Here is a 19116-nt window from a genome sequence, read left to right as displayed (position 1 = left end):
GAGTAGCTCTGGTAGGATTTATCTAGATTGTTGACTATTTTCCATAAGATCAATTATTGCATTTTTAAGTACTGAAGGGAAAAACTAAGCAAGTACAGTGACTCTTGTGTGTATTGCCTTATAAAAGGATGAACAAGATTCTTGTTGCATACTGCTTGAAGCATAAAAAGCAATTGGTTGTGGTGCTGGAAAAGCACAGCAGGTCAATCAAGCAGGAGAAATCAACACTTCTGGCATAAGCCCTTCATCAGGAATGTGGGCTGAGGGATAAATAGGGGAGTGAGGCTGGGGTTAAGGTAGCTGGGAACATGATAGGTAGATGGAGGTGGGGAGAGAAATGCTTAAAAATGTGTTGCTAGAAAAGTGCAGCAGGTCAAACAGCATCAAAGAAACAGGAAAATTGACATTTTGGGCATAAGCCCTTCAGGAAAAATGGACAGGTCAAGAGGGCAATGCTGAGTTGGAAGCTTGGGTCTGGGATAAGGTGGGGGTGTGGAAATGAGAACTAGTGAATTCCACATTGATCCTGTGTGGTTGCAGGGTATCAAGTTGGAAGATGGGGCATTCTTCCAGGTGTCAGGTAGGTAGGAATTGGCAATGGAAGTATTCCAGGACCTGCACTCTTTAGTAGAGAGGAATGTTAGTTGGTGCAGGTGTCCCAGAGATGTTTCTGAAACAATCTACAAGTTGGTGTCCTGTCTTCCCCAGTGTAGAGGAGACCACATCAGGTGCAACAGATACAGTACATGTGTGGAAGTACAGGTAAATTTCTTCTGCCTGATGTGGATGATCCTTTAGGGCCTTGGATGGAAGTGAGGGGGTGGGGAGAGAGAAGTAGTGTTGGTGTTACACTTGTGTTGGCAGGGGAAGGTGCCAAGAATGGGGTGTGGGCTAGTTGTATGGATCTGACGAGGGAGGAGAGGGTAATGGTCTCTCCAAAACTCAGATGGGGTAGGGAGGGAAATATATCTGTAGTGATGGGATCTGTAGGTGGTGGAGGATGTGTTATGACACCTGGTAAACTTTAGATTCCCTACAGTGTGGAAACAGGCCCTTCGGCCCAACAAGTCCACATAACCCTCCAAAGAGCAACCCACCCAGACCCATTCCCCTACATTCACCCCTGACTAATGCACCTAACACTACAGGTAATTTAGCATAGCCAAGTCACCTGGCCTGCATGTCTTTTGGATTGTGGGAAGAAACCGGAACACCTGGAGAATGTGCAAACTCTGCACAGATAGTTGCCTGAGGGGTGGAAATGAACCTGGGTCTCTGGCACTGAGCCACTGTGCTGCTAATTTAAACTAGCCACAGAAATTATTTACCTTGTGCTATAATCTGTTAAAATTTGAGGCAAAGGACTATCCCATTGATCACTATTTAAAAATTACACTCCAACAGAGGAACAAACAACTATTTGTAACTCCTTTCTCATAAACCTGTCTTTTACCTCCTCCTCAACAATGCTAGTCAGATTTTTTTTTAAAATCCTGATTTAAGATTTTCAAACAAGTTAAGCTTCCCAAAAACCAGTCAACTGTCAAAGCTTCTCTTGTTTTCCTCTGCAGATTTTCCTGTCTTTTAGATGTTCTGCACAAACCTCTTATAGACAAGAGTTAAAAATCACACAACACTAAGCTGTAGTCTAACACCTGATGAAGGAGCAGCACTCTGAAAGCTAATGCTTCCAATTAAACCTGTTGGACTATAACCAGATGTTGTGAGATTTTTAACTTTGTAAACCTCAGTCCAACACTGGTACCTCCAAATCGTGACTCCTACAGACAAGTACCTTTCAGAGAGCTATTCTGCTGGCAGTCTGTACTTGGTGGCCTGGCTGTTCTTCCTCTAACTGTTCAATGTCTAGTTTTATACCCCAAAACATCAGGTAGTTTGGTTTTAATTTATCAAATTACTAAATTCAAATTTGATTGGATTCTAGTATCTTGGGGTATAATTTAAACTGGCTGAATTTGTTTTTGTTCCATAGCATACAGCTGTACTTTTGGTTTTGACTGAGTTTTACATTGTTACCTTGTTCTAGACTCTGCTTTGTCCCTTGCTAGCTTTTCGACTCTCTTAAAAGTACAGTACCTCTACACCCTCATAACAGATGTGATAAAATAGGTTCACTTTTTAGATCACTTTGTTCTTTAAGCACTCCAGGCCACATTCGGACCCTCACAATTTGGACCTGAACAGGACAACCAGTACCTGCTACAAATCTCCACTTCCTGCACCTCTGCCCTTAAACCCCACCCCTCTAATCACAACCTCCAGCCACCTCGTATCCATTTCAGTCACCTACAAACAGATTCTGGATCAGTGGTGCTGGAAGAGCACAGCAATTCAGGCAGCATCCGAGGACAGGCAAAATCGACGTTTCGGGCAAAAGCCCTTCATCAGGAATAAAGGCAGAGAGCCTGAAGCGTGGAGAGATAAGCTAGAGGAGGGTGGGGGTGGGGAGAGAGTGGCATAGAGTACAATAGGTCAGTGGGGAAGGAGATGAAGGTGATAGGTCAGGGAGGAGAGGGTGGAGTGGATAGGTGGAAAAGGAGCTGGGCAGGTCGGACAAGTCCGGACAGGTCAGGGGATCGAGTTGCTGGAGGTTAGAAGCTAGGATGAGGTGGGGAAAGGGGAAATGAGGAAACTGTTGAAATCCACATTGATGCCCTGGGGTTGAAGTGTTCCGAGGCGGAAGATGAGGCGTTCTTCCTCCAGGCGTCTGGTGGTGAGGGAGCGGCGGTGGAGGAGGCCCAGCACCTCCATATCCTCGGCAGAGTGGGAGGGGGAGTTGAAATGTTGAGCCACTGGGCGATTTGGTTGATTGGTGCGGGTGTCTCGGAGATGTTCCCTAAAGCGCTCTGCTAGGAGGCGCCCAGTCTCCCCAATGTAGAGGAGACCGCATCGGGAGCAACGGATACAATAGATGATATTAGTGGATGTGCAGGTAAAACTTTGATGGATGTGGAAAGCTCCTTTGGGGCCTTGGATGGAGGTGAGGGAGGAGGTGTGGGCGCAGGTTTTACAGTTCCTGCGGTGGCAGGGGAAAGTGCCAGGATGGGAGGGTGGGTCGTAGGGGGGCGTGGACCTGACCAGGTAGTCACGGAGGGAACGGTCTTTGCGGAAGGCGGAGAGGGATGGTGAGGGAAATATATCCCTGGTGGTGGGGTCTGTTTGGAGGTGGCGGAAATGTCGGCGGATGATTTGGTTTATGCGAAGGTTGGTAGGGTGGAAGGTGAGCACCAGGGGCGTTCTGTCCTTGTTGCGGTTGGAGGGGTTGGGTCTGAGGGCGGAGGTGGGGGATGTGGATGAGATGCGTTGGAGGGCATCTTTAACCACGTGGGAAGGGAAATTGCGGTCTCTAAAGAAGGAGGCCATCTGGTACAAACAGACCCCACTACTAGGGATATAATTCCCTCCCCACCTCATCTGTGTTTTGCAGAGACCATTCTCTCTCCAACTACCTTGTCAGATCCACACCCCACTCCTGGCCCCTTGCCCCTGCCCACGTAAAACCTGCACCCCTACCTCTGTCAAAGGCCCCAAAGGATCCTTCCATGTCGGCAACAAATTTACCTGTGCTTCCACATGCGTCATCTACCATATCTATTGCAACCCGATGTGGTCTTCTATACATTGTGGAGACAAGATGCCAACTTGTAGATTGTTTCAGAGAACATCTCTGGGACACCTGCACCAACCAAACCCACCGCCGAACACTTTAACTCTTCCTCCCACTCCACCAAGGACATGCAGGTCCTTGGCTTCTTCCGTCACCAATCCCTAGCCACTTGGAAGGGGAACACCTCATCTTCCACCTTGGGACCCTGCAACCACACAGGATCAATGTGGATTTCACCATTTTCCTTATTTTCCCTCATGCTGAAGATCTAAATCCCCTTGCAGGGCCTCTCTGTTCAAGATTGGTCAAAAGAATTGCTAGGAGTACGGTCTGTTTAAAGCAAGGTTACCAGTTTAATGAATTAAGGCAGCCTGGTGCAGATTTGTCCAGCAACACAGAGGTTAACACTTGGTGCAATTACATTTGAAAATTATACATAATTTATGTTTTTTAAGAGATGGTACAGCTGTAATTACAAGAAAAGACCAATCACATATAATAAGGTGACCTGATTTATAGCTGGTTAATCCAATGATATTTCCAAGGAAAGGGTTCTTAATTTACCTAGATCACTATCTCATGCTAGCAGTTCAAGGTTAGTTCGAATACCAAATGATTCATATTATGAAAAATCCATTGTTCTGTCTTTGTATTTTAGCTTAATTCTGCAAAGCAGCAGTACAAGTTCACAGAGTCAAATCATTACTTTCAGCCATTTTTTTTGTTATTTTAAATTGAAAAACCATTTTGTGGTTAATAAAAATCTACATATACTTGTTGCTTCTGACAACAGCCTAAATTCAAACTTTAGATCCTCAACCCCACCTTATCCCAGTCCCAAGCCTCCAACTCGGCACTGCTCTCTTGACCTGTCCATCTTCCCATCCATCTGCTACACCCTCCGCTCTGACCTGTCTTCCTCCCCCACCCCCCCCCACCTTTGTCTACCTATCACATTCCCAGCTACCTTAGCCCCGAGCCTCACCCTTGCCCATTTATCTCTCAGCATCCGGCCCACAAGCTACATTCCTGAAGGGCTTATGCCCAAAATATCGATTTCTCCTGCTCCTTGGATGCTGCCTGATCTGCTATGCTTTTCCAGCACCACACTCTTGATTCTGATCTCTAGCACCTACAGTCCTCACTTTCTCCTGCATTAAAAGCAATGCCAATACCATTTTCCGATTGTGCTGTAGCTTAGACCTAACCAAAATCTGTTACTGGGATATGATCCTGGAGTAGATCAAACTCTTACACCTCTAATATTCAACCATTAAACTAAATGATACCTGTTTGTATTTGCATCATTAGGGAGATAGGAATTATCTTCAGATATTACAATTAATAAAGGATATGCAGTAACCAATGATCTAGAGTGTTTCAATACTTGATTAAAGTACCCTTTTTTGTGAGATTGTTTTGTGCTGCATCAGTTAGCTTTCTGCCTATTTCAGCTCTTGAGTCAGGAATTGTATCCAATTCATCTCTGTCCACTTGAATCTGTCAATGAAAAGAGATTGCATCAGTTCCTGAGATGAAACCCTTTAATACAATATGCAAACTTCTTATTGCATTTATCTCTGACTGGTATTATCTATCTGTAACCTATTATGTAGTGAACAGACAGCAATCCAAGATAGATGAGGTGGGAAGTGATTATATACGTATTGAATACTGTTCAACAAAGATCAAAACATCTACAGTGGGCAGGGAGGAGAGATGCTGAAGACATTTTAAATGAATAAATGCTGGGTGCTGGGAAAAAAGGGTCACTGGATTTAATTTTTTTCTCTCCATAGATGTTGTCAGACCTGCTGTTTCTCCAGCAACAAACAAATTGCTGGAAATTTTCCACAGGTCTGGCAGCATGAACAAAGAGCAAAGAAAATTTACAGCCCAGGAACAGGCCCTCCAAGCCTGAGCCGATCAAAATGTAATGTCTAAACCTGTCAGTCAATTCGTAAGCATCTGTATCCCTCTACTCCTCACCTACTCATGCATTTATCCAGACGCATCTTAAATGAATCTACCGTGCCTGCCTCTACCACCTCTGCTGGCAACGCGTTCCAGACACCCACCACCTCTGTGTGAAGTACTTGCCGCGTGTATCCCCCTTAAACTTTCCACCTCTCACCTTGAAAGCGTGACCTTTCGTTACTGAATCCTTCACCCTGGGAAAAAGCTTGTCACTATCCACCCTGTCTATACCCTTCATGATTTTGTAAACCTTAATCAGGACCCCCTCAATCTTTTTTCTAATGAAAATAAACCTAACCTACTCAACCTTTCTTCATAGCTAGCACGTTCCATACCAGGCAACATCCTCGTAAACCTTCTCTGCACCCTCTCCAAAGCGTCCTTATCCTTTTGGTAATGTAGCGACCAGAGCTGTATACAGTGTTCTAAATGCGGCCGAACCGACGTCTTGTATCATTTTAACATGACCTGCCAGCTCTCTTATACTCAATACCCCATCCAAGGCAAGCATACTATATGCCTTCTTGATCACTGTATCCACCTGTGCAACAACCTTCAGGGTACAATGGACCTGCACTCCCAGATCTCTCTACCCATCAACTTTTCCCAAGGCCCTTCCATTCATTGTATAATTCGCTCTAGAATTAGTCTTGCCTAAATGCATCACCTCACATTTGTGTGAGAAAATTCCATTTGTTTTGGATCCAGTGACCCTTCAGAACTGATGGTAGCTATGAAAAAGTTTACGTAGAAGATAGGGTAAGGAGTAAACAATGGGTGGACAGCACCTAAACAGAACAGTTGGACAGACAAAGGAGTGGTTAAATGTGAGTGAGAATGACTAGCTAAAATCTCTGTAGTGACTAGTGATGTGTGGGCTAGGTGGGGAAGCCATGGTAAATGTGGGGTTACAGGGGGTAATATGGGGGGTCTGGGTGGCATGCTCTTGGGAAGTTGGTGTGGACCCGATGGGCTGAATGGCCTTTTTTCTGCACTGTAGGGATTCAATGATACTGTATTAGCCAAGTCTCTCATCCCAGAATTGAGAGTGGTGCAGTGACTCAGTGGTTAGCATTGCTGCTTCAAAGCATCAAGGTCCTGGGCCTGATTCCACTTTCTGGCAACTGTGTAGAGCTTGGATGTTCTCCCCGTCACTGAGTGGAAACCTACACAGACTAAAGATGTGTTGGTTTATGGATTGGCCGTGGGGAAATGTGGAGGGTTACAGGGATAGGGTAGCGGAGGTTGGGTATGGGTAGGATGTATTTTGGATAGTCAGTGTGGACTTGATGTGCTGTATGGTCTGCTTCAAGATTAGAGTGTGGCTGGAAAAGCACAGCAGGTCAGGTAGCATCTGAGGAGCAGGAAAATCGACGTTTTGGGCAGGAGCCCTTCATCAGGATCTGCTTCCACACTAGGGATTTTATCACTCTTAAATTGTTGGAGGGAATTCTGCAGGACAGGATTTACAAGTATTTGGAAAAGCAAGGATTAATTAGGGATAATCAGCATAACTTTGTGCATGGGAAATCATGCCTCACTAATTTGAGTCTTTTTGAAGAACTGATGAAGGTAGAGCAGTAGACATTGTCGATTTGGAGTTCAGCAAGGTGTTTGAGAAGGTTCTCCATGTTAGACTGGTTAATAAGGTTAGATCATCTGGAATCCAGGGAGAGCTAGTCATATGAGGCAGAATTGGCTTGAAGATAAGAGATAGAGAGTGGTGGAGACTTGCTTTTCAGATTGGAGGCTTGTGACCAGTGGTGTACCACAAGGATCAGTTGTTAATCCATTTCTTTTTGTCTTTTATATAAATGAATTGAGTATAGGAGGCATGGTTAGTACTTTTGCAGATGACACCAAAATTAGTGTAGAGGACAGTGAAGAAGGTTATCTCAGTACAATGGGACCTTGATGCAATCAGAGGAGAAAGTGAGTCTGCAGATGCTGGAGATCAAAGTTGAAACTTTATTGCTGGAACAGCACAGCAGGTCAGGCAGCATCCAGGGAACAGGAGATTCGACGTTTCGGGCACAGGCCCTTCTTCAGGAATGAGCCATTCCTGAAGAAGGGCCTGTGCCCGAAACGTCGAATCTCCTGTTCCCTGGATGCTGCCTGACCTGCTGTGCTGTTCCAGCAATAAAGTTTCAACCTTGATGCAATCAGCCAAGGAGTGGCAGGTGGAGTTTAATCTAGATAAATAAGGTAAGGTAAATCAAGGCAGGACTTCTATCATTAATGCTAGAGTTCTGGGGAGTGCTGCCAAACAGAGGCCTCAGTGCAAGCTTGTAGTACCTTGAAGGTGGAGTCTCAAATAGACTGAATACTGAAGAAGGTGATTGATACGTCTGCCTTTATTGGTCAGTGCATTGAGTACAAGAGTTGGAATGTCATGTTGCAGCTGAACAGGATATTGGTTAGGTCACTTTTAGAATACTGTGTTCAATTCTGGACTCTCTGCTATAAGAAAGATGTTAAACTTGAAAGGGTGTACAAAATTGATGGAGAGTTTGAGCTATAGGGAGAGGCTGAATTGTCTGGGGTTGTTTTCCTGGAGTGCCAGAGGCTGAGGGGCTTGATCTGCAGGAAGTGAGAAGAGTTAAGAGAAATTATTTAGAGTGAGGATGAGCTTGACAAGGTGAAGAGGATGATTGTGGATGGGGACAGTTCAGGCATTTTTTTTCCATGAAGAAGCTGAGAGCTGAGACTATGCTAATTTGGGATGGTCGTGTAAAGGGATTGCATGTCCATGGTAAAGAGGAGGCAGCTATAGCCCGCAAACTGGAAATTCTGCAATTGACATAAAGCGTCAACAGAATCATGGAATGTGAGTGGGTAGGGATTGGACATGGGGAACAATAAACCAAGTCGAGAAAGGAAGATGAGTTTTGTGGGGAAGGAGCAGGCAGAAACAATGGATCTGCCTGGGCAGTCCTATTTGTGGATTTTAGGAAGAAGGTAGAAGCGAGCTGTGTGGGATTGGGAGACTATGAGCTTGGAGGGCTGGGACAAGAGATCATCAGATGAAATGAGGTTAGTGACCATTATCAACATGGTAGCCTGATGTTCCGTAGCAGCTGGTGGTCCAGGGCAAGATAGGAAGATGCATCTAAGAGCTGGCGCTCAGCCTCTGCATTGTATAGGTCAGAATGCCAGACAATAACAGCACCACCATTGTCATCAGGCTTAATTAGAAATTAAAGGGTTGGATCTGAAAGCATGGAGTGCAGTCATTTCAAGGGGATTTTGGGCAAGGGTTGTAGAGAAATTGAGGTGATCAATGTCATGTTGACAATTCTCAAACACATCGAGTGCTCGTAAAAGGCTGGAGGGAGAGTGTTGGAAGTGGGAAGAGGAGGCAAAGAAATGGGCATGGAGACGAAGGTAACAGAAAAAGAGTTCAATGCAATGTTATGCCTGAAATTCATTAAGGTGGGTACACAGGGATAAAACTGAGACCTTTCCTGAGGACCAAACGTTCAGCATCAGAGAGCAGAAGGTCAGATAGGATAGTAAATACGTGACAAGGTGGGGTTGGGAAAAGGGATGGAGTCAAAGAGAGGAAGGTTCCAGAGAAGGTTGCAGATTGATGCTTGAAAGGAAAGGAAAGGAAAACGTTCTCCACCCTCTGGATTCCCCAGCCCCATATTTGACAGGGCCCTCAGCCAGGTTACTTCATTCAAGTTAATCTACAGTAATGTACTGTGATCTCCTCTATAGTGGGGAAACAAAGTGCAGAGTGGGTGACTATGTCACAGAATACCTGCATTTTGTGTGCAACTGAGCCTGCAGTTGTCTGCCACTTCAACACACCACTGTCCATTGGCCAACATTTGTCTCAGGCTCGCTGCAGTGCTCCAGCTAAGCTCAGCACAAGCTGGAAGAACAGTGCTTCGTTTTCCACTTGGGAACTCTACAGCCTTCTGGATTCAATATCAAGTTCAACAATTTTAGGATATGAGGCCTAAATCCTCACCGTAATCCCCTCGCACCAGACTTTGTTATCACATGGTCTGTTATTACACACTACCCATTGTTAACCACAAACAGTCCCCATTAGCAGCCATTCATTTTACTAGACTGACTGTTATCCATTCCTTTGTCCAACTGTTCTTCTCTTTTGGCTCAATCTCCACGTATTGTTTACTTCTTACCACTTCCCCTCACTCTATCTACTGCATAAAAAAAATCTTCTAGCTACCATCAGTTCTGAAGAAAGGTCACTTGGACCCGAAACATTAACTCTGATTTCTCTCCACAGATGCTACCAGACCAGCTGAGATTTTCCAGCAATTTCTACATTTGTTTCTGATTTCCAGCCTCCACCCCTCCTTCACAGAAGGGGGGAAGATGTGTTGGGTAGGCTAAAGGATATTAAGGTGGACTGGATGGGATCTATCCCAAGTTGCTGAGGGAGGCAAGAGAGGAAATAGCTGGGCCCTGACAGATATCTTGGAGGACTGGAGGGTTGCTAATGTTGTCCCCCTGTACAAGAAGGGTAGTATGGATATATAGTATGCATTTTGGGAAGTCAAATTCTAGAGCGAATTATACAGTAAACGGAAGAGCCTTGGGAAACGTTGGTGAACAGAGAGATCTGGGAGTTCAGGTCCATTGTACACTGAAGGTTGCTGCACAGGTGGATAGTGATCAAGAAGGCATATAGTATATTTGTCTTCATCAGATGGGGTACTGAGTATAAGAGCTGGCAGGTCATGTTAAAATTGTACAAGACATTGGTTCGGCCGCATTAAGAATACTGCATATGGTTCTGGTCGCCACATTACCAAAAGGATGTGGACGCTTTGGAGAGGGTGCAAAGAAGGTTTACAAGGAAGTTACCTGGTATGGAAGGTGCTAGCTATGAAGAGAAGTTGAGTAGGTTAGGATTGTTTTCATTAGAAAAAAGGAGATTGAGGGAGATCCGATTGGGTCTACAAAACCATGAAAGGTATAGACAGGGTGGATAGAGATAAGCTTTTTCTGAGGGTGACAGATTCAGTAACGAGAGGTCATGCTTTCAAGGTGAGAGGTGAAAAGTTTAAAGGGGTACACGCGGAAAGTACTTTACACAGAGGGTGGTAGGAGCCTGGAACGCATTGCCAGTAGAAAGTAGTAGAGGCAGGCATAGTAGATTCATTTAAGGTGCGTATGGACAGATGCATGAGTAGGTGGGGTGCAGCGGGGTACAGATCCTTAGGAATTGGGCGAGAGGTTTAGACAGTCAATTTGGATCGGCTCAGGCTTGAAGGGCCTGTTCATGGGCTGTAAATTTTCTGTGTTCTTTGTTCTTTCATTTTTTTAAATTAGTATTTCCCCAGCATACTGTTTTAAATCAATGTGTTCAGACAAATTGCATCTCCTGGATAGGTGGGCGTGACCTGACCCAAAGCTAAGGACACTACCGCTGCACTACTAGAAGTCAACACTAAAACATCTGCATGGTAAACGAATAGCACAATTGGCAGTAGTCATGTTTGAAGCCATACCTCCAAAGAGATTGGATCCTGAATTCAGTGCTTTCAATCACTCAACCATATCCCACATAATGCTGAGAATGCACCCTAATGTTATCTGCAAACTTATTTAGACCATCGACACTTTCATCTGTATACAACAGAGGTCCCAGTATTGATCCTTACAATGGTCACGACCTCCAGTCAGAAAAATATCCCTCCATAACTACCGTCTGGACCAAGCCAATCTTGCATCCAATTTGGCAACTCACTGCGCAGTCATGCAACGATCTTCTGCATTAGCTTACCATAACTGACTTTGTCAAATGCTTTAGTAAAGTCCCAGGCGAGTGAGTAACAGCACAGAGGACAGGTAGGGTCAGTAGTGTGGGAGATCGGTTGGGGGAACAAGAGTAAATGAGAGAAGATGGAATAAAAGGAATTACAATGAAACAAGGATAGATTTAGTTAAAGTGAACAGGATAAATATATAGCAGGAAAGGCAACAAGCAGTGGCAAACATTTAAAGAGGTAATTCATGACTCTCAGCAAAAAAATACATTCCAGTCAGGAGGAAAGATTCTGAGAGAGAGAAACCAATAAGAGCTAACCAAGGAAATTGAAGAGAGTATTATATTGAAAAAGCATATAAGGAGGCAAGAGTCAATGATTGTTCTGAAGACTGGGATAAATTCAGAATCCACCAAAAGAAAGCTAAAAAGATTTTGGAGAAAGTATGTAGCTCAGGTTGAGGATCAGGTTGTCAATCTGCAGTCCTTACAGGATATTTTGTACATTATGTTCCTTCTGCTAGCTGTGGATATGGGGTCCTTCAACTTACCATCATTAATTGTTTTAGTGTGGTAGTAGGTTTGTGGGCTACCATGATGCCTAGGGATTGGAGTAGTCTGGTGGTCATCTCTGAAATGCTCAAAGACTGCAACAAATTTTATATTGGACAAATTGGCAGGAAACTAGCCACCAGGATACATTGTAGACAGGCAGGAGGCTGCAAGAACACAGCAAGTCAGGTCGCTTCAGGAGGTAGAGAAGTCGAAGTTTCGGGTGTAACCCTTCTTCAGGACCTAGATATATGAGCACCAACTTGCAAACCCAAAAACATGACTAACTACCACTATTATCCATAAAAACACATGAAGAGGGACACCAGTTTGACTGGGACAATGCATCCATCTTGGGATAGGCCAAATAAAGATAGATTAGATTAGATTACTTACAGTGTGGAAACAGACCCTTCGGCCCAACAAGTCCACACCGACCCGCCGAAGCGTAACCCACCCAGACCCATTCTCCTACATTTACCCCTTCACCTAACACTACGGGCAATTTAGCATGGCCAATTCACCTAACCTGCACATTTTTGGACTGTGGGAGGAAACCGGAGCACCCAGAGGAAACCCACACAGACACGGGGAGAACGTGCAAACTCCACACAGTCAGTCGCCTGAGGCGGGAATTGAACCCGGGTCTCAGGCGCTGTGAGGCAGCAGTGCTAACCACTGTGCCACCGTGCCGCTCACACCACTGTGCCACCATGCCACCCACACCACTATGCCACTGTGCCGCCCAGGAATTCCTAGGGGTGTGGCACTCAAATCAGAAATTCATTAACAAAATATAGATGTGGACCCCATTTACCAACCTCTCAGAAGCAGAACTGAAAATGATATCATCCACCACAACAAACCAATAAATAGCTAGCGGGGCAGAACACCAATGCTTCACCAGGGACTCACCAATGATATTACATAGCAAGGTGACAAAATGTCTGAGAACAAACCCACTGGCTCGGCAAGAAAACCGACAGCCAGAGGGTTGAAAAGCTAATGAAAAGAGAGAAAATAAATTATGTGGGCCAACTAGTGAGGAATATAAAAACTGACAATAACAGCTTCTTTAAATACAGGAAGTCAGAGGTCAAAGTAAACATAGAAAATGAATCTGGGGAGATAGTTATGGGGAACAAGAAAATGGCAGATATTTTGCATCAGACTTTACAGTAGTAGATACTTCAAACATCCTATTACTGTAATACTAAATCATACGAGAGAGGAATTAAGGACCGTCACCATTAGTAGAGAAGAAATAATAGATAAACTAATGGCCTAAGTGCAATTAATTCCCTGACACTGATTGCTTGAATCCTAGGACCCTAAAAGGTAGCTATGGAAATAGTGGGTGCATTGGTTGTAATTTTCCAAAAAATCTTTGATTTGGAGAAATACCAGCGAATTGGAAAATTGCTCATATGACACCCCTATTCAAAAGGTGAGGGAGGCAAAAAACAAGCAACTGTAGGCTGGTTAGCCTAATATCTATTGTTGGAAAAGAACTGGAGTCAATTAATAAGGAAATAATAGCAGAACATTGGGAAAATCAGAATCTAATCAAGGAGAATCAACATGGCTTCATGAAAGAGAAATCATGCCTGAATAATTTAGTAGAGTTTTTTATGGAAATCTTAACAAGAGTGAATAAAAGGGAACCGAATGATGTGCTATATTTGGACTTCCAAAAGGTGTTCAACTAGCTATCACCGTGGCACAGTGGTTAGCGCTGCTGCCTCACAGCGCCAGAGACCCGGGTTCAATTCCCGCCTCAGGCAACTGACTGTGTGGAGTTTGCACATTCTCCCAGTGTCTGCGTGGGTTTCCTCCGGGTGCTCCGGTTTCCTCCCACAGTCCAAAGATGTGCAGGTCAGGTGAATTGGCCATGCTAAATTGTCCGTAGTGTTAGGTAAGGGGTAAATGCAGGGGTTTGGGTGGCTTGCGCTTCGGCGGGCCGGTGTGGACTTGTTGGGCCGAAGGGCCTGTTTCCACACTGTAAAGTAATCTAAAAGGTTTAAGCTATAAGATAAGAGCACATGGTGTTAGAGGTAGTATATTGTCTTGGATAGAGAATTAGCTCATGGGCAGGAAACAGTGACTAGTAATAAGGGTTCTTTTTCAGGTGGGCTTTCTGTGACCAGTGGGGTTCCACAGGGTTTCGTGCTGGGACCACAACTGTTTACAATATATATTAATGACTTGGAGGAAAGAATTGAATGTACTGTAGCCAAATTTACAGATTGTATAAAAGTAAACAAATTGTGAGAAGGATACAAATAGTTTACTGAGAGATATTAATAGGTTAAGTAAGTGGCAAATAGTTGGCAAATGGAGAATAATGTGGACAAATATAAACTTATTCATTTGGAAGAGATAACAAATGAAGAAAAAATTATTTAAATGGAGAAAAATCTGCAGAAAACTGCAATGTAAGGGGACTTGGGATACTTGTGTACGAAACGCAGAAAGCTAGCACACAGGTATAGCAGGTAATCAGGAATGTTGGCCCTTATTTCAATGGGTTGGAGTATAATAGTAGGGAAATTTTACAAGACTGTAAAAGTTTTGCAACTGTACAAGATGCTGGTGAGTCAAAAAGTGTGGTGCTGGAAAAGCACAGCCAGTCAGGTAGCATCCGAGAAGCAGGAGAGTCAACGTTTTGAGCATAAGCTCTTCATCATGTGAGAAACAAAGCTCACTCACTTCAATAATTTCAGTCCGAGACAAGATCTGAAGCAATCAGTATGTTTATTATACGCTTGCAAGCGTGGTGCCTAAAATGGACATACAGAGTTTAGCAAGTACCTATCTTATATAGGATTCACTACTCCAAACCCAGTGCCCATTACTATTGTTTATGTCTTGCCTTATCCGGCCTTGTGCATAACAAAGTACAAGTTTTACTCGACCATTTCACCACATCCTGTTGTGGCCCATTGTTAGGTATATCCTTCTTCATGATTATCTACTTCTTCCACCTGTGCTATTTCCTCCCTTTCCCCAACCATATTGATCCTTATGACCTTTTAATTGGGGTTTGTTTTTGTGTTTTTGAACAAGTGGGAAACAGATGCTTATAACTACTGCTTGTACAAGCATATCTGGCTTAACCTACATCCTCACAGCACCTTATCTATTTGTCTACCATTGTTAGCAGGCACGTTTCATTCTTGCATTCACACTTTAGCTAATACAAAAACAGTTATATATTTCCTCCACATAGTTTTCATTCTTGTTGACTCAGCTCTTGGTTGAAACAATTATACACTGGTGTGAGTGCATTTACCTTGCATAAGTAATTATAATTGCAGAAGTAACACTACTTTACCTATATCCCACAATCAGGAATGTAGGTGCTCCTTGGATGCTGCCTGACCGGCTGTGACTTTTCCAGCACACCTTTTGACTCTGATCTCCAGCATCTGCTGTCCTCTCTTTCTCCAAGATGAGACCACATCTGGAGTACTGTGAGCAGTTTTGGTCTCATTATTTAAGAAAACATATTGTTTCATTGGATGCAATTTATAGAAGGTTTACTAGGATGATCACTGGTATGGAGGGATTGTCTTATGAGTAAAAGCTAAACAGGATGGGACTGTACCCACTGGAGGTTTGAAAGAATGAGAAGTAATCTTATTGAAACATATTGAATTTTAAGGGGTTTGACAGGAAAAGTGCTCAGAGAATGTTTCTCCTCATGAGAGAGTCGGGGACCAGAAGGCATAGTCTCAGAATAAAGGGGGCCAATGTAAAACTGAGAAGAGAATTAATTTCTTCTCTCAGAGGGTTGTAAGTCTTTGGAACTCCTTTTCACAGTGAGCTATAGGGGCAGAATGTTTGTGCATATTTAAGACTGAAATAGATAGATTCTTGATCAGTAGGGGAATGAAGATTTATGGGAAAAGGACAGGAAATTGGATGTGAAGTGTGTTGGATCAGCCATGATCCTATTGAATGGCAGAGCTGGCTCAAGGGGCCAAATGGCTTACTCCTGTTCTTATCGTTGTATATTGCAGGCAGTGGTGAGGATGGCAAGCATGAGACATTGTGGGAGGTGATTGCAATACCAGAGATAGAGTAAGTGTAGGGTGGCAGAGAGAAAATAGCATGGCACTTATTCTGGTGGAGCAGAAAAGGGAAATGACCTTGCGGCACTGCTGACTGTTCCTTCACAACACAGAGTCTGCACCAACCCAGGCAGTATCTCAGTCAAGTTCTGCCAGGGTCTAGTGACATGGCCTCCTCTACCATCCTCCAGGAAGAGGACACTCCAACTTTGAACCAACAGCCTCTTCCCCTTCTGACACCTTATATTAAGTCCATCACTGAGCAAGGCAGTTTTAGAATGTCAGTGCTCATCCAGATGGACAGTGACCTTTAAAATATGACATGGTCTTTTGGTGGATATCTACTGGATGTCAAGTTGTTCTGGGAATGGTATGTTGTAAGATGGGGCTAGAATCTGACATGGGTGACTTCGTAGGTGCAATGAAGACAATGAGGTAAGTTTGGCAAGAGATATCTTGCTAGGCACTGTGGTGAAAACTGTCCAAAAAGTTTGATGGAATTCAGACAATAAATCTTAAGATACAGCCAAAAAAACCAAAAGAACTATGGATGCTGAAAATCAGAAATTGCTTGAAAACGCAACAGTTCTAGCAACTGTGGGGAATTAACATTTTGGACTCAGTGACCCTTCTTTAGCTCTCTGTCTTTATTAAAATTGTCCTTGACTCTACCCCTTAGCACATTATTCACCACCATCTCAGCATAACCACAATGCTGCACAAAGTAAGGAGACAGAGGATTGGGAAGCCTTTAGAAACCAGCAGAGGATAATTTTAAAAAAGAGGGAGAGAAAATGAAAAATAAAGTAAACTATCTAGTAATTTAAGAGAGGATTGCAAGAGTGTTTTTAGAAAAATAAAAGATAAGAGAAAGATGAGTGAACATTTAACAACTGGAAAATGAGGCTGAAGAAGTAGTAATAGCGATCAAAGAAATGGCAGAGAAACTGAATAGATACTTTGCATCAGTCTTCACGGTAGAAGACACTAGTAGCATAACAGCATTTTAAGACAGTCAGGTGGCAGAGGGTAAGTGTAGTGGTCATCACGAAGATGAAGATAATGGGAAAGGTTTTGCATCCAAGAGTTCTGAAGGAGCAGCTGAGGAAACTTTGGTGACATTAGCGGTGGTCTTTCATGAATCACTGGAGTCAAGGTGGGTCCCAGAGGACTGGAAAATGGCTAATGTCATATCCTTGTTTAAGAAGGGAGGGAGTCCAAAGACAAGAAATTATAGATCAGTTCGCTGGATCTTGGATGTTAATCAGATTTAGAGTCCATTATTAAGGATGACTTTGTGGAATACTTGGAATTACACGGTACTATAGGGCAAAGTCAGCAGTTTCATCAAGTGGATGTCAGTTAGAATTCTTTGAGGAGGTAACAAGCAAATTAGACATAGGAGATCCAGTGGACGGGATCTATTTGGATTTCCAGAAGGCCTTTCACAAGATGCCACATAAGAAACTGCTAAATAAGAGCCCATGTGTTAGGGATAAGGTACTGGCATGGATAATAGATTGGCTGACTGGCACAAGGCAGAGAATGGGGATAAAGGAGTCTTTTTCAGGTTGGCAGCTGGAGATTAGTGAAGGGTCAGTGTTGGGACCACAACAATTAATATTATACATTAACAATCTGGATGAAGGAACTGAGGGCAATGTTGCTAGGTTCGCAATGACACAAAGATAGGTGGAGGGACAGATAGTATTGAGGAAGCAGGGAGACCACAGAAGGACTTGGACAGGCTAGGAGAGTGGGCAAAGAAGTGGCAGATAGAATACAATGTGAGAAAAAGTGAAATTATGCATTTTGGTAGGAAAAGGGACTGAGCCAACATTCTAAATGTGGAAAGGCTGCAGAAATCTGAATCATAAAGGGACTGAGGAGTCCGAGTTCAGGATTCTCTTAAGGTTAACATGCATGTTCAGGTGGGAGTTAGAAAGGCAACATTGACATTCATTTCAAGAGGACTAGAATAGAAGAGCAGAAATGTACTGCTGAGGCTGTATAAAGCTCTGGTCAGACTGCATTTCCAATATTGTGAGTAGTTTTGGATCCTGTATCTAAGAAAGGATGTGTGGCATTGGAGGGAGTCCAGAGGAAGTTTTCAAGAATGATCCCAGGAACGAAAGGCTTGTCATATGAGGAGCAGTTGAGAACTTAGGGTCTTACTCGGAGTTTAGAAGAATGAGGGAGGATCTCATTGAAAGTTACAGAATCCCAAAGGTGGAGATGTTTCCACAGGTAGGAAAGACTAGGACACGAGGGCATCTCCATTAATGACCAACTTGACACCGACATTTTTTTACAAACCCACCGACTCCCACAGCTACCTGGATTACACCACTTCCCACCCTACCTCCTGCAAAAATGCCATCCCGTATTCCCAATTCCTTCGCCTCCGACGTATATGCTCCCAGGATGACCAGTTCCACCACAGAACACACCAGATGGCCTCCTTCATAAGAGACCGCAATTTCCCTTCCCACGTGGTTAAAGATGCCCTCCAATGCATCTCGTCCACATCCCACACCTCCGCCCTCAGACCCCACCCCTCCAACTGTAACAAGGACAGAACGTCCCGGTGCTCACCTTCCACCCTACCAACCTTCGCATAAACTAAATCATCCACCGACATTTCCGCCACCTCCAAACGGACCCCACCACCAGGAATATATTTCCCTCCCCACCCCTTTCCTCCTTCCGCAAAGACCGTTCCCTCCGTGACTACCTGGTCAGGTCCATGCCCCCTACAACCCACCCTCTCATCCTGGCACCTTCCCCTGCCACCGCAGGAATTGCAAAACCTGTGCCCACACCTCCTCCCTCACCTCCATCTAAGGCCCTAAAGGAGCCATCCACATCCATCAAAGTTTTACCTGCACATTCACCAATATCATTTATTGTATCCGTTGCTCCCGATGCGGTCTCCTCTACACTGGGGAGACTGGACACCTCCTAGCAGAGCGCTTTAGGGAACATCTCTGGGACACCCGCACCAAACAACCACACCGCCCTGTGGCCCAACATTTCAACTCCCCCTCCCACTCTGCCAAGGACATGGAGGTCCTGGGCCTCCTTCACCGCCGCTCCCTCACCACCAGACGCCTGGAGGAAGAATGCCTCATCATCCGCCT

The 19116-nt window shown here is 44.2% G+C and overlaps 1 protein-coding gene across 6 annotated transcripts in view; it reads right to left on the bottom strand.

The window, feature by feature from the left end:
- Window positions 1-4570: 4570 nt before the first annotated feature.
- The window catches only part of LOC122561890 (uncharacterized), a 258498-nt gene continuing 243952 nt past the window's right edge, over window positions 4571-19116 (bottom strand). For all 6 annotated transcript variants that reach the window (XM_043714223.2, XM_087977089.1, XM_087977092.1 and 3 more), the window contains one exon: window positions 4571-5128. In XM_043714223.2, coding sequence (XP_043570158.2) covers window positions 5009-5128 — 120 coding nt within the window. In that variant the 3' untranslated portion in view covers window positions 4571-5008. The remainder of the gene's footprint in view (window positions 5129-19116) is intronic.

Source organism: Chiloscyllium plagiosum, unplaced genomic scaffold, assembly GCF_037043375.1.
Source record: "Chiloscyllium plagiosum isolate Xiang-an unplaced genomic scaffold, Cpla_swu_hap1 HiC_scaffold_31, whole genome shotgun sequence".
Classification (NCBI taxonomy): Eukaryota; Metazoa; Chordata; class Chondrichthyes; order Orectolobiformes; family Hemiscylliidae; genus Chiloscyllium; species Chiloscyllium plagiosum.
The sequence above is the reverse complement of the archived record's forward strand: the minus strand, read 5'-3'. Positions and strand labels throughout refer to the sequence as shown.